Source organism: Pholcus phalangioides, unplaced genomic scaffold, assembly GCF_987345545.1.
Source record: "Pholcus phalangioides strain wild (caught in Gottingen) unplaced genomic scaffold, Ppha-v1.0 ptg000022l_1, whole genome shotgun sequence".
Taxonomy (NCBI): domain Eukaryota; kingdom Metazoa; phylum Arthropoda; class Arachnida; order Araneae; family Pholcidae; genus Pholcus; species Pholcus phalangioides.
This window is the reverse complement of record NW_028301615.1, coordinates 6134651-6159319: the sequence shown is the minus strand read 5'-3', so window position 1 is coordinate 6159319 and position 24669 is coordinate 6134651. Positions and strand designations below refer to the sequence as shown.

Sequence of the window (24669 nt, the reverse complement as noted above, 5' to 3'; positions counted from 1 at the left end):
ATTTTATTCCACAAATTCGAGCTAAGTTATTGAATGTTTCTGATGAAAATTGTGTTCCACGATCTGTGACCAGACGTTGCGGGCATCCAAATCGTGCAATCCAATTACTGTAGAATGCTTTCGCGACTGTTTCTGCGGATATGTTTTCTAAGAGAACAACTTCCATCTAATTCGTGTAACGGTCTATGCAAGTTACGCAATAAACATGTCCATTTGAAGAAAGCAAGGGGCCAATTAGATCAATATGGACATAACAAAATCTTTGTGAAGTTTCTGGACATTCACTGAGTGAAGACTTGGTATGACGAGTAACTTTGTTTTTCTGGCAAGGCAAGCATGATTTCGTCCATTGTTGTACATCTTTCTTGATGTTTCGCCAGATGAATGTCGAAGACATTAGTTTTACTGAAGATTTAATTCCAGGGTGAGAAAATCCATGGAAATGTTGGAATAGTCCCATTCGATGCGAATCAGGAATGTATGGCCGAATGTTATTTGTGGACGTGTCACACCATAAGAATTTTCCAGATGAAAGTGGATGTTGCTAGAATTTCAAGGCAGTGTTGTTTTTCTGCAGATTTCTTAATTCCTCATCATGGGTTTGTTCTTTTGCAATTTTTTCATAATCAGTGAGAGATATTTCACTGATTCGTGACAGTGTATCTGCAATGATATTTTGTCCTCTCACATGTTGAATGTCGGTAGAAAATTCAGAGATATATTGAAGTTGACGAATTTGTCGTGGTGAAGCTTTTTCTGGTTTCTGGTGGAACGCATATATTAGGGGCTTTTGGTCTGTGAAAATAGTGAACTTTCTTCCTTCGAGGAGATACTTCAAATGTTTGATGGAGAGATATATTCCTAAAAGTTCACGATTATATGCGCTATAGTTCCTTTCAGTATTGCTGAGTTTCTTTGAATAAAATGCGAGAGGTCTCCATCCTTCATTTTCATACTGTTGCACCACTGCTCCAATCGCGAAATCCGAGGCATCTGTACAAAGGGACAGAGGTAGCTCAGAATCGGGAAAAGATAATAATGCAGTATTAGCTAGATCTTGTTTACATCGTTGAAATTGTTCTTTGGCTTCTTCAGTCCATTGAATTTTTCTCTTATCTTTTTTCTTGGCACCTTGGAGGTAGTTGTGTAAAATTGCTTGTTCCTTTACTGCATTTTTTAGGTATTTACGATAGAAATTCACCATTCCTAGGAAGGTCCTAAGGTTATGGATCGTTTCAGGTAGTTTATAATCTAATACAGCTTGGACTTTTGATGGTAATGGACGAGAACCCTTAGATGTTATCAAATAGCCTAAAAACTCGATTTCTGGAACTGTGATAATCGATTTTGAGATGTTGATACGCAGACCGTATTGGTTCAATCGGTAGAGAACTTGTTTGATTTTGTTTATGTTGTTCCTCGTTGATTGATGCAATCAAGACATCATCCAAATATGGAAAAACAAAATCAAGTCCTCTAAAAACCTCGTGAATCTTTGAAAAGTTGCATTTTTTAAACCAAAACTCATTACGTTAAATTCATAGAGCCCAAAAGGTGTACTAACTGCTGTTTTGCATTTATCTTCTTCTGCTATAGGTATTTGAAAATACGCTTTGAGCAAATCAATTTTCGAAAATTTTTTTATGTCTTTTAGAATGTGATGGAAATCTTCAATTCTTGGGATAGAGTATCTACCAGGCACTGTTTGTGAATTCAGTCGCCTGTAATCACCACAAGGACGATATGTCCTGTCAGGTTTTTGAACTAGATGTAAAGGGCTTGCCCATTGAGAATTTGATGGTCTAATTATATTGTTATCGAGCATGAATTTAAATTCTTGCTTAGCAATTAAAAGTCTCTTTGGGTCAAGTTGTCTGGCTTTTGAATGAACTGGTTGGCCTTCAGTCACTATGTAATGTTCAACATCATGTTTAGGATTTGTTGGAAATAAATTGGTTTCAGGATATTAGGATACTGTGACAACAATGAGAAATAATGCGAGTTCCTATCCATAGTGATTATGTCACTTATTTTACAGATGGATGCAACAGTACCCGAGACACTAAGCTTCGTTACATCAATCAATTTTCTCTTGTTAAGATCAATTAACAAATTAAATTTGTTGAGAAAATCAGCACCCAATATTCCTTTGTCAATTTTTGCATTGATGAAGGGCCATTGAAAATCTCGGCGAAGTCCTAAATCCAATGTTAGTACTTTTACACCATAGGTTTCGATTTTAGAACCATTTGCAGCATACAATTTGTAGACAGGTGATTGTTTGTTTTGGGTGGTAGCTGGAATTATGCTTACATCAGCTCCACTATCGACAAGGAAGTGCAGTTTTGAATTTCTGTCCTTGACGAAAAGTCGAAACTTGCAACAATCTTGCAGTGTTTCTGCCGTAGAACTTGCCGCAGATCCTACTGCAGGTCGGAGTTTCCTGTTTTGAGTGATTTTCAACCCAACTGCACGGAGCTTTACATTTCTCAGAACGACATCTTGCACCGAATCAGAAATGATAATAACAGTACTTTCCGTTGGGATTGGAACGCGATTGGGAATTGCTGCGAGAACTAGTACGGGAACGATTTGGTTTGCGAGAACGCGATCTCACATTTAATTGTGATAATTGCTGCTCCGGCAATGAAATTTCTTCCAAGAGTTCTTTAATCGATGCATTTTCATTAGTGACAGCACAGGCTTGGGATCTCTGAGTCATATCCGATATTCGATCAGCCATTGCAGCCAACTTAGTAACGTCTTCGTCACTCACTATCAGCACATTGCGAATCGGATCTGGCAATTTCTCAAGCCATAAAGTTTTTATTAAATTATCCGAAACATCTGCTGTAGCCATAGTTTCTGCAAAAGCTGGCTAGGCTTCATGTCACCTAGTTCGTTCCGGTGATGAGCCGTTTAATGCGAACAGTCTCACTTTCCCTAAATAAATTCAGCAATCTCGATTTTGATTCCGCATATTTATTAGCTATGTCGCTGCTGACAATGTCCCATATGTTTGACATATTTTGGTGCTAATTGAGACACCAGATGATTAAATTTTGTATCATCTGAAATGATACCATTGATCTTAAATCGCGCCTATACTTGATAAAACCAGATCTCTGGTTTATCAGTCGAGAAGGGAGGAATTTTTACACTTACTTTGTGCAGCTCAGACGACGTGCATGTTGATGTTGTGTGCGTGTTTTCTGTTTCTTCTTTTTCTTCATCCATTCTGTTTATAGTAGACTGGTCACCAGATGTTGATGTCGGGGTGTCGTAGTCTCCCTGAGACAATGTATAAATAATGGAGAAGAGAAATACGTATGTGAAAACTCCTTTTTAACTTCTTCTAGGACTAACGTAGTGTGTGGACTACTTTTTATTTTTTTTATCACTCTACTCAATTATACATGCCATTTTCACATACAGGCTAAAGCCTGCTTTTTCAATAATATTACGGTGCTGCTACTTTACAATGCCACTACAGACATGAGAAATGACTAGCTGCACATGCCGAAGGAACGTATCACCCTACTAAGCTGTGGTCGTAACGAAGTACCTCCAAGGAAAGTGATGGACATTCCAGAGGTGGAAGAGTGCATTGCCGATGCAGAGAAGACCAATGGCAGGACCGGAACTGTTCTCTCACGAGGGTCAGTGGCATGAAGAGGATGATCCAGCCTCGTAAAGAAATGAAGCACATGGAGATTCAATAATATTACGGTGCTGCTACTTTACAATGCCACTACAGACATGAGAAATGACTAGCTGCACATGCCGAAGGAACGTATCGCCCTACTAAGCTGTGGTCGTAACGAAGTACCTCCAAGGAAAGTGATGGACATTCCAGAGGTGGAAGAGTGCATTGCCGATGCAGAGAAGACCGATGGCAGGACCGGAACTGTTCTCTCACGAGGGTCAGTGGCATGAAGAGGATGATCCAGCCTCGTAAAGAAATGAAGCACATGGAGATGCTGACACCCTAACCAGAGGACAGAGTCCACAGAACCGTCATCGTTGCCCCAAGGCAGAAGGGAAGTGTGGACCGGTGAACCCTACAGTGAGACGGATAACGTCTCAAGTGACGATCCTTGGAGCGACAAGAATACTCGGAAGGCCCAGCTAGAAGATTGCGACATACGATCGATCATGGGGTTGAAGGAGTCCACCGGGAAGAAACCAACATGGCAAAACGTCGCCTTTTCCGGTCCGACGACCAAAAGATACTGGGCGCTTTGGGACTCTCTGGAGATAAGAGATGGCATGCTGTACCGCAAATGGGAGTCGGAGGAAGGAAAGACATTCTGGTGGCAACTTGTCCTGCCACGGAGCTGTGTGAAAGATGTGCTGAAAGAATTGCACGAAAACCCGACCGGTGGACATTTAGGCATGATTAAGCAGCTCCAGAAGGTCCAAGAACGATTCTGTTGGGACAAATCCAAGACTGACTTGGAAGATTGGTGCAAGAATTGCGACATCTGCGCTGCCCGGAAAGGAATTGCGAGAACATCCAGCAAAAGTTACCGGGACAGCCCACGTGAGCACCAGATACTCACCATCGCTAATGGGACAGGACCTTTGCAAGCCAGGTGATCTGATGTTTCGGCGACCAATAGATGCTGCTCTTCCACCGGAAGAACACGTCCAGGGACTCCAGGAGCGCCTCGAGGACATGCATCGAATCGCCAGACACAGGATCAACATCGGCTCCGAAAAGATGAAGAACCGCTACGATGCGAGGGCCACGACTCATGACTTCAAGGTAGGGACCTCGTCTGGCTCTAGAAACCGAAGCGCCGGAAAGGACCGTGCCCGAAACTCTAGATGTCATGGGAAGGACCCTACAGAGTCATGAAGAGGCTGAGCGACGTCATAGCTTGCATCCAGAAAACGCCATCCTCGAAGTGCAAGGTGGTCCACTTCAACAGACTGGCCTCTTACCACAGTGACAACCCGCCGAACTGAATTGTTGGGACGAACAATTCTATAAGAGAGGGGCAATGTTACGAACTATAGACGATAGACGGCAAAGTGGTGCAAGCGCCCCTCATCCATTTTGGAGCAGCAAACTTTCATTTCTGGAGCAGAAATTTCGAAAATGGAACAGAATTAAAAACTAATTATATCTGCAATATAAGGAGTAATTTTTCTGTGAAATGCCAAAAGTTTGGCCAAAAATGGTTTGGAACAAATAATTGGAAATAAATTTCTCCCCAAATTAAAGTACACTTAAATTTTTTCTGAAGTATCTAATCTGTCACTACTAAAACATGAATTACTGAAATGAAACTCCTTCCATTGACTATTGTTAAGAGCATGCCCCCCCCCCCCCACCAATGCAGCGGCGGACTGTGTGGCCATATTGAGCGCTGCTTTAGAAGGGTGCCAAATGGAGTTGAAAGGGTGAAAAAAACTTTGTCGACCAAAACAAAATGTGGCCAGTAGCGCCAAAAATATGTTCTCATGGGCAGAGATTTTTTTCCTTGAGCTACCCCGTCCACCAAATCCGATTTTCTCGATGTGAAATTGTCACGATCTGCAACCGCCGACGATAACTGTTATATATTGATGCCTGGCTATTTACTGTTTGGTCCACCAACTATAGCGATGGACATAGATTACTACAACCAGTTAGCATGGCATCCAGAGCATGACTGCCCTTCTTCATTACAATCACTATCTTACAAGGCAGGATGGTGCTGCCATCTACAAATGGTATTATGAAGTAGTAGATACATTACATGTCCTTTTTTTTTTTTTTAAAAACATTAAAGTTCTATTATAGTTAATGTGTGATAATGAATATTTAATTTATTGTCTATAACGTATGGGTTTAACTACAGTCCTCTCTGATCTCAGGATTTGACCTGCTTCTGGAATTGCATCTGAAGTTGAAGATGCCATCTTTTCAGCTGCCGTTAAAGGGTACAAATCTTCAACTGTTCTGGTGATCTTCTCATTAGTTGTTCTGTCTTCTCTTACGTGGTGTCTATTTCTTCGATATGTACCTCCATCTTTTCCCTCGATGATATAGGAACGAGGTTTCGGTCTTGTCTTGGTTACGACACCTTGTTGCCATGGTTCACAAGGTCTTTTCTTGAACCAGACCCTTGAGCTTTGTTTGAGTTCAGGATGATGCATAGCATGTTTGACAAATCTTTCCTTCTGATATGCTTGTCTGGTTTTCAAGATTTTACTGGCTTCAGCTATAGAAAACTTTGGCTTGAGTTGATGAGAATGAGTTGTCAAAAAGGATCTTAATCGTCTGCCCATCAGCAGTTCAGCTGGAGAGGGAAGATCCTGTGTAGGTTGTACCCTATAATCCAGTAGGACCGTATGTAGATCTTTACCTTCTTCTAGAGCTTTTGTGAGAGACTTCTTCAACGTTTGTACAGCTCTCTCAACTTGGCCGTTGCTTCTGGGAAAGTGAGGTGACATAATACTGTGTGTCACGTTCCACTCTTTGAAAAATTTTCGAAGGCTTTCTGCATTAAATGGTGGCCCTCCGTCACTCACCAATTCTTCTGGTATTCCGTGCCTTGCAAAGATGCTTTTCATTGCTTCTATTACTGCCTTTGCATTAGTACTCTTCATGTTTTTAACTTCTATGTACTTTGAGAAATAATCGATCATCAAAAGATACTGTTGACCTCACAAGTAGAAAAAGTCACATGCCACTTTTTCCCATGGTCTTCCAGGCAGAATTTGTTTGAACAGGACTTCTTTAGAATTTGCCCTCTGATTTTGCTGACAGATTTTACATCTATTGATGTAGTTTTCCACATCGTCATTTATTTTCGGCCAGTAGAAATATTCTCTAGCTTTCAATTTGCAAGCAATAATACCTCGATGCGAGACATGCAGTTTTTCCAAGACTTCTGGTCTTGCAACTTGTGGCACAACAAGTCTCTGGCCTCTGCATATTATTCCTTCTTTAGAATAATACAGCTCATCTCTACAATGCTAGTAAGGCTGAGCTGCTGCTCTGGTTCTATTCTTTTCTGGCCATCCCTTTTGAACATGATGAAGCACATCCTGCAGCTCTGCATCACTTGCTGTCATCAAAGCATATTCGTGCCACTTATTGGGTGTAGCATATGCAAGGAAATTAATCGAGACAGCTGCTTCTTGCTCGTAATCCTCTTAGTAATCCCACGTAGCGAGTGAGTTAAACTAGACAATTGAGGAGTGAACTTGGCTAGATAAGTTATTCCAAGAAATCTTTGTAGATCCTCACGACATTTGGGAACAGCAAACTCGTTAATGGCCTTAACTTTTTTGGGATCTGGAGTTATTCCAGTATCAGACATTATATGTCCCAAATAACTGACTGATGTTAAGGCTAATTGTGTCTTTTCAATATTGAACTTAAGATTAGCTTCTCTGGCTTGTGCCAGGGTTCGACGGAGTAACTGACAATGTTCTTGCATGGATGAAGATCCAAGGGCTATATCATCAAAGTATGGATTTATTTCTGGATCATCTTCAAAAATTTCATTCATGGCCCTCTGAAACTCTTCTGCGGCATTGTTTAGCCCAAATGGTAAAACTAAAAATCGATATCTTCCCCAAGGTGTTGTGAAAGTTGTTAAAAATGACGATTCTTCATCAAGTGGTAACTGCCAGAATCCATTTTTTGCATCTAAGATTGTAAATACTTTACATCCTTGCAGCTTTGTTATCAGATTATCGGCTGCTGGTATTTGATAGCGAGGTCTTTGTATGGCATCATTTAATGGCCTTGGGTCTAGACAAATGCATAATTTTTTGGGTGAATTCATCACAACCATGTTGCTGACCCACTCAGTAGGTTCCTCTACTTTTGCAATTATTCCATTATCACTCATGCGTTTAAGCTCCTGTTTCACTTTGCCATGAAGAGCCAATGGCACTTTTTGTGGAGCTGCCAAATTTGGTGAATAATTTTCTTTCAATTTAATTTTTACAGTACGTTTGAGTTGTCCCACACCAGTAAAAACATCTGAGAATTCTTTCATAACTTCCGGGGTACCACTCTTATGTGAATTTCTGTTCATTTTCATAAGGTCATTCAATCTTTTAATTAGTCCCAATTCATTGCAAGCAACTAGGCCTAATATAGGGCACGAATTCAGAGTTGTTACAAGAAATTTGAAACTTTTCTTCTGATTCTTGACCTCACAAGTTAACGAACACTCGCCCAATATTGGAACTACATTATCACTGTAGTCTAGCACTGGTTGTTTAATTTTCTTTACAGTTGGCTTCATTTTCCATTTTATTAGTTCATTCTTAGGTATAATGCTCACTTGTGCTCCAGTATCCAGCTTAAATTTGACTTCGTTGCCATTAACTAGGATCTTCTGAAGCCACACAGAGTTTGGTTTTTCATTCTCTAAGGCATCAATTGATTTTAATTCACCTAAATAAACAGTATCTGAGCCGCTGTCGTCACTGGCGCGATCTACTGTGTTAACTAAGCGAGTATTTGGTCTTTTATAGAAAGTTTTCTTCCTACATACTTTGGCCCAGTGATTTTTTTCACCGCACTTGCGGCACTTACTTCCGAAGGCCGGACACTCTTCTGGACGGTGTTTTTTTCCACACTGTTTACAGTCTCTTGGCTCGCGTTTTCGTTGTTTGCTGACCGCAACAATGCTGTGTGGTGTTTGTTTCTCCTTACGGCGTCGACTGTTATTTTGCTTTCACTCATCTTCGTTGCCTGTGCCTTACTATATTCCCACGTTTTGCACTCACTAATGATGTCTTGCAATGTTTTCGTTGATCTACTCGTTTCTCGGACCAGTCTTTCTTGTAGTGCTTTGTCACTCAGTCCCTGGATGATCTTGTCACGGAGCATTCTTTCCATCGACTGACTGTAATTACACTCGACGACCGCGCATCGTAGTCGCGAATAATAGTCTGCAAATTTTTTGCCTTTTTCTTGTTTTATTTCAAGGAACTTGAAAGATGCATAAATCTCGTTCTGATAGTCCGCGAAATATTTGTCAAACTCACAAAGGATTTGTTCGAGCGATATCGCAGTGCTTGCCGCTGCGGGCGCAATATCGAAGGATCACAACTGCTTCTTCGATTCCTCTCCACACACATGACAAAAAAGAGCAGTTTTCGTAGTTTCTGCCTCCGAGCTGTATTTAAGCGCTTCTAAATAATCCAAGAAATCTTCCTTCCGATACCTCCATGCTTCGGACGGGTTTGCTCCAGCATCGAATGGCTGGATGGTCTGCAGGCTGTTCGCCATCTTTTTCAGATCTTTAAAGCGTAAATTCAAAAATATGTGCATATTTCTCTAACTGACACCATGTTATATATTGATGCCTGGCTATTTACTGTTTGGTCCACTAACTATAGCGATGGACATAGATTACTACAAGAGATAAACAAATCTGCCACCACTGTCATCAGAGAGGATGTCACCACCGTAAACACCTCCATCGCCAAGTGTGAAGGATGATGTCACCACTGCCATAGCCGAGGTGAAGGATGACGTCACCGGAGACATGCCACCGTTGAAATTAGGGTGGAAGGAATGGTCGCCACCATGATGACAGAACTCTCCCAAAAGATAAATGCAGTTGACGAGAACTCTTAAAGAGGATACTGGAGCTGGAAAAGAAAATTCAAGAGACTACATATTTTCCGCTGATGCTCACCAGGATGCTGCCCGCCATAGCTGAAGTCAACCGGCCAAACATCAAGCCAGCCCTCGACATATGACGGAATGGTCGATTTCATTCTACACATGCTTGCCGCTGAAGACCAATCCAGAACAATAACAATTCTAACTAACATAAAATGATTCCTTGAGTTATATATAAGCTATAAAAGAAGTAAATTCGCCGTCGTGGGGACATAATCGTCTTCGCCGTCGTGGGGAACGGACGTGCTATTATCGCGCTCCGCTCACCGACACGCCAGTGCGCCATTTTGTGTCTTTCTTTGTGTTTTTCTTCGTTCTCGTGAGTTTTACTTAGCGTGTTGTTTATTGTTGGGTCATATTCTGCGGTGATTTTCTTTTTTTTTTTTAGCGCACGTTGGATTGTGAGATAAGTGGTTTTTTTTTTTTTTTATATTGCTCTCATTTTTTTTTAAATTTTCGTTGTGTATTTTCGATCGACTTATATTTATTTTTCTCGTTCGCATTTCATTTTCGTTGTTTTTTCGCCAGGTTCGGTCGCTTCTTTGATATAAGTTCGTAGGTTTTTGGACGTTAGTGTTAGCAAACAGTGTATACTTTTTCCCGGGTACTCTCAATAACGTTGTTTTCCTTCCATTTGGGCCTATTGTTGTAGTGTTAGTGTTTTGAGATAGTTAGCTAATTCTAATAAGTATAAATTGTACTTCGTAGCTTAATACTTTTTTTAGAGGGTGTTGTATTCTTTATATACATATTTATTTTATTCTTCGTGATTCAGTGCTGAGCATTCTACTTTACGTAATTTTTTCGTATAATCTCTTACGTATATTTTGCATAGTAATGTATTTTACATTATTTTAATTTCCAGTTAACGTTTCTCATTTTCGTATTGTTAAGTATTATTATTATTATCTAGCTTTAGCAATAGTGTTAGTATGCCTCGACCTCGACTAGTGTTGTGTAGAGCTTGCGACGGGAGGTTTCCCTGGTCTAGGGGTATAGTAGCTGATAGTTTCAATTGTAAAGGGTGCTTGGATAGAAAAAGGCTGGAACACGAGGTCGAAGCTTTACGGGAAAAAGTTAGGGTGCTAGAGGGTCCGGTTATAACGGACCCTCTGGTCGTCGAGCCACCTATTGATGAAGAAGCAATCTCCACGAACAACAACATTTTAGAGGGCGAATGGGAGGTCGTGGATGAGGTAGAGGGGGATAGTGATAGGGGTTTAATCATCGGCGATTCTATGGTTAGGGAACTTGGGAACCGAGTGTGTAGGGATTTTCGGGGTTTCGAGCGCTGTTGTCTTCCTGGGGGGAAGATTGGCAACGTTCGAGACGTTTTTCATCGCCGAAAGTTGCCCTTGCGGGTGATTCTGTGGGTGGGAACAAATCAGGTAGGAGCGAATATTAGTGAGTCTCTGTCAGAATACCGGGATTTACTATTATCCGCTAGGGAGGGGGGGTTCAGATGTGGCAGTGATTCCAGTGCTGCCAAGGGGTAGTAGGGGGTATAGGAGTAGGATCCACCAATTCAATATAGGCCTGAAGGACATTTGCTCCTCACTTGGGGTCACGTTCTTGGAGCTTCCCGCATTTACCGATAGGTGGCTTCGTTCGGATGGGATCCATCTAAATAAGAGAGGGGTCTGGGAGGTTTACGATAGTCTTAGGTCAGGTTTTTTACTCCCAGACCACGTAGTCGGGAATGCGGGTTAGTTAATGATAATCACAACAGTACTGACGGGGAATTACCTACCTCTGACTTGGATGGCTTCTCGATTGACAACAAACCACCGGGCAAATTAAAATGTGTGTTAATAAATGCCAGGAGCTTGGGTAACAAGAAAGATTTTTTAGAAACTATGATAGTTGTGGAGGACTTGGATCTTATAGCCATTACAGAATCTTGGGCAAACGATGGGGATGAATCTTTCTTACACATCTCCGGATACGATACTTTTTTGAGAAATAGATCTGATAGGAAAGGGGGTGGAGTGTTGATATACGTGAAATCATGTTTGAAGGCTAGAGAGTGTAACGTGCAGAGAAGTGATATTGAAACCATATGGGTTGAACTTGAGAACAAAAGACGTCATAAGCTTATTGTTGGGGTTTGTTACAATCCACCGAATAGGGATCAAAATTATATCGCCAAAATGCATGATGAAATTTCCTACATGTGTAAGCGAAAGAGGGTTCTCATACTAGGGGACTTCAATTACCCGGGTATTGATTGGGAGAACCTTTCATCTGGAAATCAGTATGAAAGAGACTTTCTTAAGTTGGTGCTCGAAAATTTTTTGTATCAGCATGTATCAGAAGCCACTAGGGGTACTGCTATTTTGGATTTAGTTCTTACTAGTTCTGAGGATCTAGTTGAACATGTTTCGGTGGGGGAAGAGTTTTCTTCCAGTGATCATCGTATCGTCAGATTTCTCTGTAACTTTTCCTCGGGTAAGGTTGATAACAAAAGACTGGTTCCTTGTTTTCGGAGAACTAACTTTGATGTTTTGCGAAGAAGGTTAGTGGAAGTTTTCAAAGACCGGTTGGAATCAGTAGGGGTGGTAAGTCAATGGGAAGAATTTAGTACGAAGCTGTCCTCTGTTTTGCACGACGTCATACCCTTTGTTCGAAAAAAGCGTGTTTGTACATCACACCCTCTATGGTTCACGGATAGCGTGCGGAACCTTTATCTTGAAAAGAAAAGAGCATTCAGAGAGTATAAAAGTGGACGAGGTGACCTATCATTGTTTACTGATAAAAGAAGACTGTTGAAGAAAGCGATAAGGGATAGTAAAAAGCAAGTTGAATCTAGGTTAGCAGATAACATTGGCTCTGACCCAAAATCATTTTTTCGATACGTCAATAATGGATGTAAGGGGACAGTTGGCCCCCTCTCGATAGGAGGCTCAAAAGTAGAGAGCAATGTAGGCATGTGTAGTGCTTTCAATGACTTTTTCGCGTCGGTTTTTAATGGAGATAATGATATTCGATATACGGGTGTTGCATGGGGTAATAAAACGCTCAACGATATTCAAGTGGAAGACGTGGAGGTCCTAAATCTTCTAAGAAATGTATGTGCAAGCAAAGCACCAGGACCAGATGATATCTATCCCAGGGTTCACAGGGAAGGTGCTAATGAATTGTTGGGGCCAGTCGCACAGATATACAGGAGTAGTGTTGCTGAGGGTATCGTCCCGAGAGATTGGAAACTGGCTAACGTTGTTCCTATATTTAAGAAGGGTAGTAGAGAAGTGGTGTCTAATTATCGTCCAGTGAGTTTGACGAGCTCCCTCGCGAAAATTTTGGAAATTATCATCAAAAGGCAGTTTGTGAAGTGGATAGACGAGAATAATGTATTGTCGGATAATCAGCATGGGTTCAGGAAGGGGAAGTCATGTGTAACTAACCTCCTTTGCTTCTATGATTACGTGACTAAGGCTTTGGGTAAGAGCAAAAATGTCGACGTGGTTTACCTTGATTTCCAGAAGGCATTCGATCGGGTCCAACATGGCAAACTCTTGAAGCGTTTACACGAGATTGGAATAGGGGGCAACTTGCTGAATTGGATAGAATCGTGGTTAAGAGATAGGTCGCAACGAGTTATGGTGAACGGGGAATTCTCTGGTTGGACAGACGTCACAAGTGGAGTTCCTCAGGGAAGTGTCCTTGGCCCCATACTTTTTTCACTTTTTATCGACAAACTCGATCAGGGTATCGATGGAATTACTAGCAAATTCACAGATGATGTGAAGCTAATGGGGGTAATCGGGAATGAAAGCGATAGGGAGTTGCTCCAGACCAACTTAAACAAGATTGCAGCATGGGCAAATGAATGGGGCATGACGTTTAGCGTAGATAAGTGCATGGTCGCTCATTTTGGTTCGAACAACCCATGGTTATCTTACGAGTTGAATGGTGTCACTATCCCGGATGCAACTAGAGTCACCGATTTGGGAATTCTCATTGACGAGCGACTTAAGTTTTCTGAACATTGTTCAGCGGTTGTCAAAAAATCGAATAGAATGCTTGGTCTCATTTTCAAAAAGGTCTCTTCGCGTTCTCCTAAAGTCATTCTTCCGCTTTTTCGAGGCTTAGTTCGTCCTGGACTGGAGTATGCTGTAAGGTTTTGGAGACCATACCTACAGAGGGACATAGACTTGGTTGAAGGGGTGCAGAGAAGAGCTACGCGTGTCCTTATTGGCACACAGGGCTTGAGTTATGAAGAAAGACTTCATTTTTTGAATATGTTTACATTGGATGAACGCAGGTGTCGAGGAGATATGATCGAAGTGTTCAAAATTTTCAATGGGATGGATAGGATGGACCATGAACTTTTAGTACACCGCCAATCGACTGCTTTTACAAGGGGACACCAGTATCGATTGGTGAGGGACAATGCAAGGTTATGGTGTCGCAGGGAATTTTTCTCCAATAGGGTTGTTAATAAATGGAATAGCTTACCCCCGGAGGTAGTAAATTGTAACACAATTGACACGTTTAAAAAGAAATACGATAAACATGTTGGGGTAAATCGGGAAGCTATCCATTCTTAGAATAAGACAACCATAAGTATTCTTTATGGGCATTGTATAATATTTTATCATGTGTATATATTGTTTGTAATTTGTGTTAATTGCATTTTTAATTGGGTTGCTGTATTTTTGAAACATATGACAACCATATTTTTATGGGCATCTTTTTATCAGCCACCTCGTTGGGCATTTTGCCTGTTGTGGTGTTGTATTTGTATTTGTATTTGTATAAATTGTAAAAGTTCGTTTTTAGGAAATATTTAGATTAATTAACATGGAATAGTGTTAATTACATTAAGTTACTGCTATTCTGCTAGAATAACGAACTGTCATCCACAAGAGCACCAGATTTTCACCATGAATGAAACAGATTTTCACCACCTTTGGTTGCCAGATGACCCTATTCCACTGTGAAAATACATCGAGGAAATTCCAGGAGTGCCTCTCGAGGATGTGCATCAAAAAAAAAAAAAAAAAAAAATCAGACACCTTTCTTTCAAACCGAGCACAACTCAGGTCTATCACCATTTATGGGCGATTTACTACCTAGTGAGTTGTGCTGGAAGTGTAACTGTGTGTGTACCCAACAGTCTGAGTGCCTATGTAGTGTTGTTTGATATTTCAGTGCTGCCATCTATATTTCAGAAGTGAAGTGAGTGATGTGTTATGATTGGATTTGTTCTGTTTGTAGGTCTGTTGCTCTCTGTGTCGAGACTTTTTAACGGGTAGATCGGCTCGCATTCGTGCCTTGAAGTTAGGAACCACAGAAAACCAATTTCAGCTGACCACCACTATGGCGACGGTGGGGTTCGAACCCAGGTCCTTGCGATGCAAGTCTGTCACTATGACCACTTGACCACCATAGCGGCCAAATCAGACACCACATCAACATAAGCTCCGAAAAGATAGAGAACCACTACAATGCGAGGACCACGTCTCACGACTTCAGAGAGGGAGACCTCATTTGGCTCAGGAATGTCAAGCACCAGAATGAACTGTGCCCGAAACTCTAGATGTCATGGGAAAGACCCAACAGAGTCGTGAAGAAACTAAACGATGTTGTAGTTAGGATTCAAAGGATTCCATCATCAAAGTGCAAGGTGGTCCACTTCAAGAGGCTAGCTCCTTAACACAATGAGTGATCAAGTATGACCCGCCAGCTTGAGGATTGAATTGCTGGGATGAACAACTTCGAAGGAGGGGCAATGTTACGAAAATTATATAAATAGCCATTATTTATTATGTGTTATGTTATTTTTTGCCTATAAATAACCATTAATGCAATTCCCTGATGTTGGCATGTTTGGCAATAGTGCAATGTCATGGCGCTAAGGAAAAGGCTGGGAGGTCTCTAGAAGATGGTAGAATTCTCTCAAAGTTTTTCCCTATTAAGTGGTCCCACCAAAAGAGAACTATGAGCAGTATGTAAAATTTTGTGAGAGACATCTTATTTGTCGGTCATGTTTCGTCAAAATCACTGACTGTGGCTTGTGAATACGTGCAATATCTGTTCTGTGTGTGCAAAATAAATTTGCATTGGCGAAGTACGCAGGAATTTCGCAGATATCTTGAGTACTTCTGAGACACATTATCCAGAATAACAAAAATTTCAAGATGAAACATAGTGTAAATATGCAAAAATATCCAAAACTCTCACCCTGGGCGTCATGCTTTGATGAATGTTAGAAGTAGAAACTGATGGAATTGGAGAAGAGTTAATAGTAGATGTCACACAAGACATATTAATCTAAGAAAGAATAAATTATAATTAAAATAATATATATATTTATATTGCAGATATATTTAATGAAATTAACTATGTTATGAAACTGACGAAAACAATTAATGATTCTTTCAAAATCTTTTTTTTTTAGTACATAACGATTTTGGGTAGTCTATGGATACAATGCTTACTATATCACGTTCAAACAATCCTCTCCACAACTTCAGAAACTTTGGAAAAGTTATCGGAGATGGATTGGGTTGGATTTCGGGTTTAATGGCACAAGGACCAATAAGGTCAAAATGCACCAAAACAAATGATTCATTAAAAATAGTATGAACCTTATTCTTGTCACGTCAAGAAAGTAAAACTATGCATGAAACGTAAAACAATGACATGGATTGTGAATTACAATTTGTTATAAAAACCAATGGCTTTAATGAATTTAAAAATGTGAAATGCATCGCAATGGTCAGATAAAATGTCACAAAGTAAAAGATGACTTTGACCAAAAGCGGTCGTAAAATGATGACGATGATGTGAACAAATAAAAGCATGAGCAATGGTCAATGGACTTTGACAATGGGGACACTCTGGTTGACTCTCTCGTAATAATAAATATGATTGAGTGAGGCGACTGTGTCCTATGTGCAACTAGGCAAGCAGAACTTCCTCCTTTCGGTTGGTCCTGCAGCTCGAACGCCAATGGCCGATAGTGGGCTTGATAGCGTGTAGTTTGTTATTAATTTGATTGTTCCAATGATCCTGCCAGCAGCGATGCATCACTTTTTGGAGGATTGAGGAGTGGTCACTGGCAGGGACCAAAAGGTTATTGTCAATGTTAGTTGTTGTTCGAGTTGCTGTGTCTACTTCTTTGTTGCCCAGTATTCCTACATGACCAGGTACCCAGTAAAATTTTACTGTGGCACCATGATGAATGAGGTGATTCAATTCATGAAAAAGGCATAAATAAATGGATGAGTGGAAAGTGAAGGAACAAAGTGCTTGCAATGCGCTGAGAAAGTAGCTATAAATGATGCATCGTCGGTGGTGGTTGAGTCGTATATGACGGAGAGATTGAAGGATAGCTTATAGTTCTGCCGAATAAATGGAGAATGAGTCAGGTAGTTTAAAAGATGTCTTCCCCACAGCAGATGTAGGCACAACCGACATGCCCAGGGCTCTTGGAGCCGTTGGTATATATGGGGAAGTATCTGTTGTACTGACCCCTGTGCCTAAGCAATATCTGTCGATAAATGACATCTGCTGTGGTGGCTCTAGGGTATGATGATAATAAAAGAGACATCTGGTGGAAACTGCTCCCACAGTGCCAGTTCCCGAGCAACTGGTGCCATGCGACTGATGTAGTTCTTCCCTCATACAAAGACCATAGGATGGAACACATGAAGGGCGAGAAGCAAAAAGTCTATAAAATGAGGGATTGAAAATTACACTATGAAGTGGATGACCTGGTAAAGACTTCATTTTAATATAATATTTCAAAGAAAGCTGTTGACATCTTATTGTAATAGATGGCTCGCTGCATTCAACATACAGACTCTCCATAGGAGACGTCCGGAAAGCTCTAGAGCAAATGCGGAGAGGGAGATGATGAACTAGGTCAAGCACACTTAGATAGCTCCGAGGTGCTGACCCGTATACAATGGAGCCGTAGTCGAGATTTGATCTTATTAGAGCTTTACATAAGTGAAGGAGCAATTTAGTCTGCTTTCCACAATGTAGAAGAGATTACCTTTCAGAGGTTCATCGTCTTTATGCAACGAGCTCCTCTCGTTGGTATCTCAACCAATAATCGGCACTAATTTTCTCAAAAGATTCAGACTCACTGTGGATTTGGGAAACCAAGTTTTGGTCAACTACCAGAACAACTGTTGCTCCATCTGTGTCCCCTGCAGTAACTGTGACATGTTGACATGAAATTTTCCACAATCTATTACAAGAATATAAAGAGCTCACAGAAAAAGCATCAAGTCCAGAGAAAGCAACTCACGAAACGGTGCATCACATGGAAACTACAGGAGTACCGGTTGACGCGAGAGCCAGTCGATCAGGCCCTGCTACGAACTGCCAAAACTGAGTTCGATAAAATGATTACCTTAGGCATATATCACCCTCCAAATAGTCAGTGGTCCACATGGTGAAATAATCCAAAAGTTCGTGGGGACGCTGTGACGATTATCAAGCTCTCAATGCAAAGACGGTTCCTGACAGATTATGGATTTCACTATGAATCTGCAAGGTAAGTGCATCTTCTCTACCATAGACTTGAAACATGCTTATCATCAAATACAATTGTCTGCTTCTGATGTACCAAAAACTGCTATTGTCACCCCTTTCGGACTCATTGAATTTTATGTGCTTAGTTTCGGGTTGCAAAACACAGTGCAAGCGTTTCAGCGCTATATAGACAAAATATTACGAGGACTTCCATTCTGTTTCCCTTATCTAGACGACGTGTTAATTGCATCTTCAAATCTTGAATAGTACGTCTCTCATGTGTGTTAGGTCTTGAAACGTGTCAACACGACTAAAAATCAATATAGACAAATGTGTGTTCAAAATTATTCATCAACCTGCGCATCCGGGTGTTAAATCCACAGTTCATCAACAGATATGTATCGCAGAACATGAAAAAAGACATCCAAAATTGGGCTCAAGCGTGCATCGCCTGTCGAAGGTAAAAAATTCATTGTCATATCAGCCTTCATATTGGACAGTTCGTATCTCCATCCCAATGATCTAGTGACATGCACATAGACATAGTGGGCCCGCTTCCAATATCAGAAGGTTTTCAATACTGCCACACTTACGTAGATCACTTTTCCAGATGGCCGAAGCCATTCCTATAGCAGATATTACTGCTGAGACTGTTGCTAAGCCTTTCATACATATTTGGGTTGCACCGTTTGGAGTACCAGAAGTGATCGTAACTGATCAAGGGAGACAATTTCAGAGTGATCTATTCAGATCTCTCAGCAAACTACTTGGGATCAAACAAAACCGTACCACTCCATACCATCCTGAAGCAAATGGTGTCGTCGAAAGGTGGCATCGCGTCCTTAAAGCAGCGATTAAGTGCCATTCCTCAACAGATTGAGTGGCAGTATTGCCAATCATTATTCTAGAACTAAGAGCGACATACAAGCCAGAACTGGAAGGCTCCACATCTGAACTGGTATATGGTGAACCTATCAAACTCCCTGGCGAGTTCTTCTCAGCTTCCAACATAGATGTCAATGAGAAACAGTTGCTCACTGAGTTACAACAACACTTTTCGAAAATTTGATCTGTCCCAGTGTCTCACCATAATAAATCCAAAACATTCATCCATAAAGAACTTGATCATTCCACTAATGTTTTCCTTCGCAATGACGCTGTCAAGAAGCCATTGCAGTGTCCATATGATGGCCCTATGAAGTGGTTGTAAGGCGCCATATCACTATCACCATCAGTTGCAAAGGAAGAAACGTATGTGTGAACATTACACGAGTGAAACCAGCACATATTGCCACTAACAGTGACAGTATAGTGAACCCATTGATACTCCTTACGGCAGCAGGGCAAGTCGTCCCCCAAATCACCTCATTCCGTCCTTATGTGTGTGTATATAGGCTATATATTTTTTCTTTTTTTGTTAATAATTAGTTTGTGCGATCTGCACAGGAGGGGGGTACTGTGGCGCTGTGATCGTAAAGAGAAAGTGTGCGCTTCGGGAGAGGAAGGAAAGAATTCATTGGTCTTGCTACCTGTGCTCTACAAGGTTGTACCACCTTCGTATGAATAAATTTCTCATTGTATATTTTGTTGTTTTGTGAAATAACTGGTTTAAATAAATGCTACAATTAAAAATGCACAAATAAGAATGTTAATAATTATAAACTGGTAATTTTTTTATTTGGACATTTTAAGCGCATTTTTCCATTTTCAAATTACTGCAATTTAAAGATATGCTTTTGATGGTAGACTATACCATCAAAAGCATATCTTTAAATTGCAGTAATTTGAAAATGGAAAAATGCGCTTAAAATGTCCAAATAAAAAAAATTACCAGTTTATAATTTCTAAATTGTATTACTAAAAACAACCAGCAGTTTTGATAGGAACCTTTTTTAAAAAATGAATAATACCACAAATAAAAACAAAATACACATGCTCTGTGACCCTAAGGGTTCAATTTTTTTTCCAGAAATATCAGCCCAAACTGACTCTTATGATGGTTTTATGTACAGTAAAACCTCTCTTTTATGGACACCACGGGACAAAAAAATTTGTCCGTAAAAGAAAGGTTACCATTAATCAGGGATTTCAAATGCATGCTTTTATTGTACAAGGAGAAATTATTATTTGGCCATAAAAGAGGGATGATCGTATCCGAGGGATGTCCAATAAGAGGGGTTTTACTGCATTTGTGGGAATATTGAACCCTGAAATTAACATATGCATTTTTTTGCTGTGCCAGTTCCACCTATTGTCAACTACTACAGAATTTCTGTAGTTTCTCCGGAAAATACAGAACAACGGCAAATCTCTTAAAAAGCGTCTCATCGCTTGACTTCATGTGATAATCCAACGTCGTCGTGATCCTGTCGCCTGTGGATTTGTTAGTGGCCAGACCGACTACCCTTGGACGTCCGCCTCAAGTTCCTACGCAGTGGCTGAGCTGTGGCCTCAACGTGTGTTTCGAGACACCAAACCCGTCTGAACCTGGTGTCGGGGAGTCTTCTGCCGTGAAGAAGACATCTTGGAGTGTCTTGTGGACGATGTGAACTAATACGTGAATACCTGGACATGCCGGTGAGATCATTCTGTTTTATTGTCTCGTAATATTTGAGAGAAAAGGTTAATTGTGATAATTGTTTCTTAAAATGTTATACTAATAGTTAATAGATAATTGAATAAATGTTTATAGTTTAATTAAAGTCTTGTTTCATTCATTATTGTCATCTATTCAATGATTACTGGGGTAAAAATGATAAAGAATTGGGAAATGCAAGATAAATGTTGCATCTTGACCCCTTCGAATTCCCCGACTCGTGAAGGTGATCAACTTTTCAGTTCAGTATCCTTTGTTAGAAAAACGAATAAATTATTCATTCACTGTCAATGTGTCTTTGCCTGGTCATTTACAGCGACGCACACACGCATACGAAAACCCTGCAATGAAAACGTTGCATTTAAATTGGAAGCACCGACGGGATGCATCGCTTTGACCAGACACAATTTTTTGAAATTTGAACAAGTCGTCAGTTATGAATAATCAAGATTCCCTGTTAGATTATTTCGATGGTTTGCCCAGTTTTGCTAGTGATCATGACTTGAGTGGTTCTGCTGTAGGAGAACAAAGTGTTGAGCCGTTTAGAACACGCCCTATTCAGGTTCGTGATCGTTTAGCTGGGAACCTTAAGTTACATTTTTCAGGTGAGGAATCTGTAATAAATTTCTTGAATAGTTGTGAAAGCAATAGTGTGGAAATATCCATTTGACAGAATCTACAGAACAGTGTATCAATGCACAGCCAATGAGTTTAAAATGTGTATTAAATTAGTTAAAAATTAATATTACAAGCAACAGTTTATGAAATGTGATACAAATAAAAAGAAAGGGGAATTTATTAACAGTATTGTGGAAAAACAAAATAAAGCTATTGTGTTGCCAGGTTCTACTGATACTCTAGAACTTGCAAATCAATTCAACACCCACTTTGATCATATAAGCCACAATACGTCTTTATTTGGTAACAATGATGACTTTAAAAAATACCTTGCGCCTAACTATAAATTCCTTTGCCTTTTTTGATGTAGTCGATCTTGAGGTACATAGTTTTAGAAAAAGAATTTAAAGTACTAATTTGTATGATTACGATGGAATTAATATATACTTGATTAAAGAGTTCTCTGCAAATAATGTCGCATTTATCACGAAGTTCATAAATACCTCATTTCAACTTGCTGTATTTCCAGAGTCACTGAAACTTGCCACGATTACTCCTGTTTTTAAAGCTGGCGATAAAAATTCCCTGCTGAGGAGTTCTTAAAAATTTTTTGTTTATTCATACTATAAATTTACTAGACTGTGAAAAACCTGGTCTGGGACCCATACCTAATTTTTTAAATTGTCATACCAAATTTCATTTTCACAAGGCACGTATGTACCTCAGGCAGTCATCTTACGTATGGGGCACACCCGGACACGTCCTCGTGGCCTTGAATGTTGAGTGGGGGGCCTCGGGATAATGAGATATGGTTAAGATTTGTGAGATTAAGCATGTGAATTGGTAATCAGTAGGGATACGTAAATTTCGTATTTACGAAATAATCATGATAAATGTAAAATTTACCAATTTCAACAAAATTGATGCTGAAATTTTACTATTTTTTAGCGAAATCTAGGTACTTTACACTTTTTCAAGTGAGAAAGTCGTAATTTTGGTCAGTATTTGCAAGTGTGCTTGAATAGGAAAACACAAGCATCATTTCTTTCCCCTCTGATATTGTGTTAGATGTGAATACAGTAGAGTTCGGTTATAAGGTTATAACATAGCACATAGCCCCTAGCTGATTTTTCCAGGGTTTTTTTGCAACATGTTATATCCGAATTATTTTCTTGGTTAAGACCATTCTTTTTGTTTGTTATACAGTCGGATCACATTATAACGAACTCCAAGAGACTGGAGAAATCACTTCGGCATAACAAAATTTTGTTATAAAGGAATTCCAGGTTTTTCACATTGTTTCTATGTAAACTTATCTGAGGAATTAGAAAAGTGGTCATTAAAACGAGATTCTTGCTAAAACAGTATTCGGTAAAACAGAATTCGACTGCATATCCACTGTATATGCTTTAAGCAGGACATGTTATAACAGAGGTAAAAATACATCGTGTGAATGGGAAAATGATAAGAATTCCACATCTGTATGTTATATCCACGGTTTATGTTATATCCGGATTGTGTTATAAGCAGGGTTGGGGTTTTGACATCACAAGCGTCAAAAACTAGTTTAAACTGTCAAAAACCTAAATTAATGACTTTTGATAATGTTTTGAACACAATAGGTGTACAACATGATGAAAAACTTACTTTTTGACATATTACAATGTTTTATTTATTAAAAACATTAATTTATTACAATAATTACACAATATTAATTATAATTTGCAATTTTGAGTTTTTCAACATAAGTTTTATGGTTTATTTATCTAAGCTACTCATTACCCATGTTCAATTTGCTAAGTGGAATAGAGCTGCTTATTCAGAATATGTATAATAGGGCATCAGGGTAAGGTTTTTAACCCCAGAAATTAACTCGGTATTAAAACTCTTAAAATCTTACTGTCAATGATGTCAAATAGTTTTTGTTAACTTGATAGATATGTTAAATAACAAAACACTTACTTTTATTTAGATTAAAAGGTTTTATATTCAGAATGATAATTACTGAGGAAAAATATCTATTTTGATATTTTACATTTTGTGATCTGCCTAAAATTTTATTCCATATAAAAATTCTCATGCAGCATCTGTTAATGCACTAATTAAACTCATTTTCACCTAAAAATTTCTCAGATCAAGGTGTATAAATTCACAGAGCTTTAAAGAGTATTTTCAACCAAAGCAGAGCTGACAAGACCCAAAGCATTTGTTTTGAACGTTTGAATACAACATACTTCAATTGGAAACCATTGCATTATAAATGCTAGTAAATGTACCATATCATAGTGCAAAAGAATAAACCAAGTTTGACATATACAAGCTAGCATTGCCAAATTAAATGACATTTTAGTCCTACAATTTAGTATTTTGATCGCTAGATATATTTCAATGTTATGCACAACAAGAGTATCGTTTTAAGTATCAGTGGTTATCTAGATAATTTAATAACAAAAATCACCATATATATATGATGTAATAAACCTTTTTTTAAACTCTTATCCGCTGTAAAACGAGTACAGCAGATGGTTTATATCAATGCACACATATATAAGCAGTTGAAGAAATTTGGAAGGTCAAGAATCATTTTGATATATATATATTGAGCAAAATAATTTTGTAGAGAGTAGACAATTATTTTAGAATCATTAAATATTTATTCTTTAATAACATAGTCACTTTAAACATTACATGCAATTAACGTGTGCATTTCCAATGGGAATTTTTATATCGAAAAGCAATATTTGAGGTTTTTGACTTTTGGGAGCTTAAACCGCGGTTTAAATCGCCAAAAACTATCATGTGTCAAAAACCTGCCAACCCTGGTTATAAGTGTACTTGACTGTATATGCAACTTTTTGGAATTTTGGGAAAGGATGCTGTAAAAGAATTTGAAAAATAAGGTTAAATTAGAAGAAAGTAGAGATATATTACTACGATGTGATTTCAACTAAGTACTTTAACACTTTCCAGTAATACGGTCAGTTTTTTTTAAAAGCGAAATTTTTTATTTCAGCTATGTTTTATGTATTAGAAAGGGTTTTTTTTTTGTGAATGAATGTGAAATTAGTCATTTGAAATTCATTACAGCAAATAATGCATACATTCTGATTAAAAATATTTTTTTGCAAATAAATGCAAAATTTCTGATTTTAAAACTTTTTATGTGAAAAATTTACTTATCTCTAGTAATTACGCATTTCTAGTCTGATAAAGGGCTAAGCAAAATCAATTTGCCCAGGGGCCCATGATGCTTTTAAGATGGTTTCAACTCCAGGTCATGCCAAGTGGGAATTTTAGAACGGCCCAGGAGAGAAATCTC

General features: G+C 39.3%; 1 protein-coding gene across 1 annotated transcript in view; it reads right to left on the bottom strand.

Moving 5' to 3' along the window:
* Nucleotides 1-24669, bottom strand: part of LOC149069404 (transcription initiation factor TFIID subunit 12-like) — a 96201-nt gene that overhangs the window by 65645 nt on the left and 5887 nt on the right. Inside the window, exon 2 of the mRNA XM_089249645.1 lies at nt 15833-15922. Within this exon, the coding sequence (XP_089105771.1) occupies nt 15833-15916 (84 nt within the window). The 5' untranslated portion in view covers nt 15917-15922. The remainder of the gene's footprint in view (nt 1-15832; nt 15923-24669) is intronic.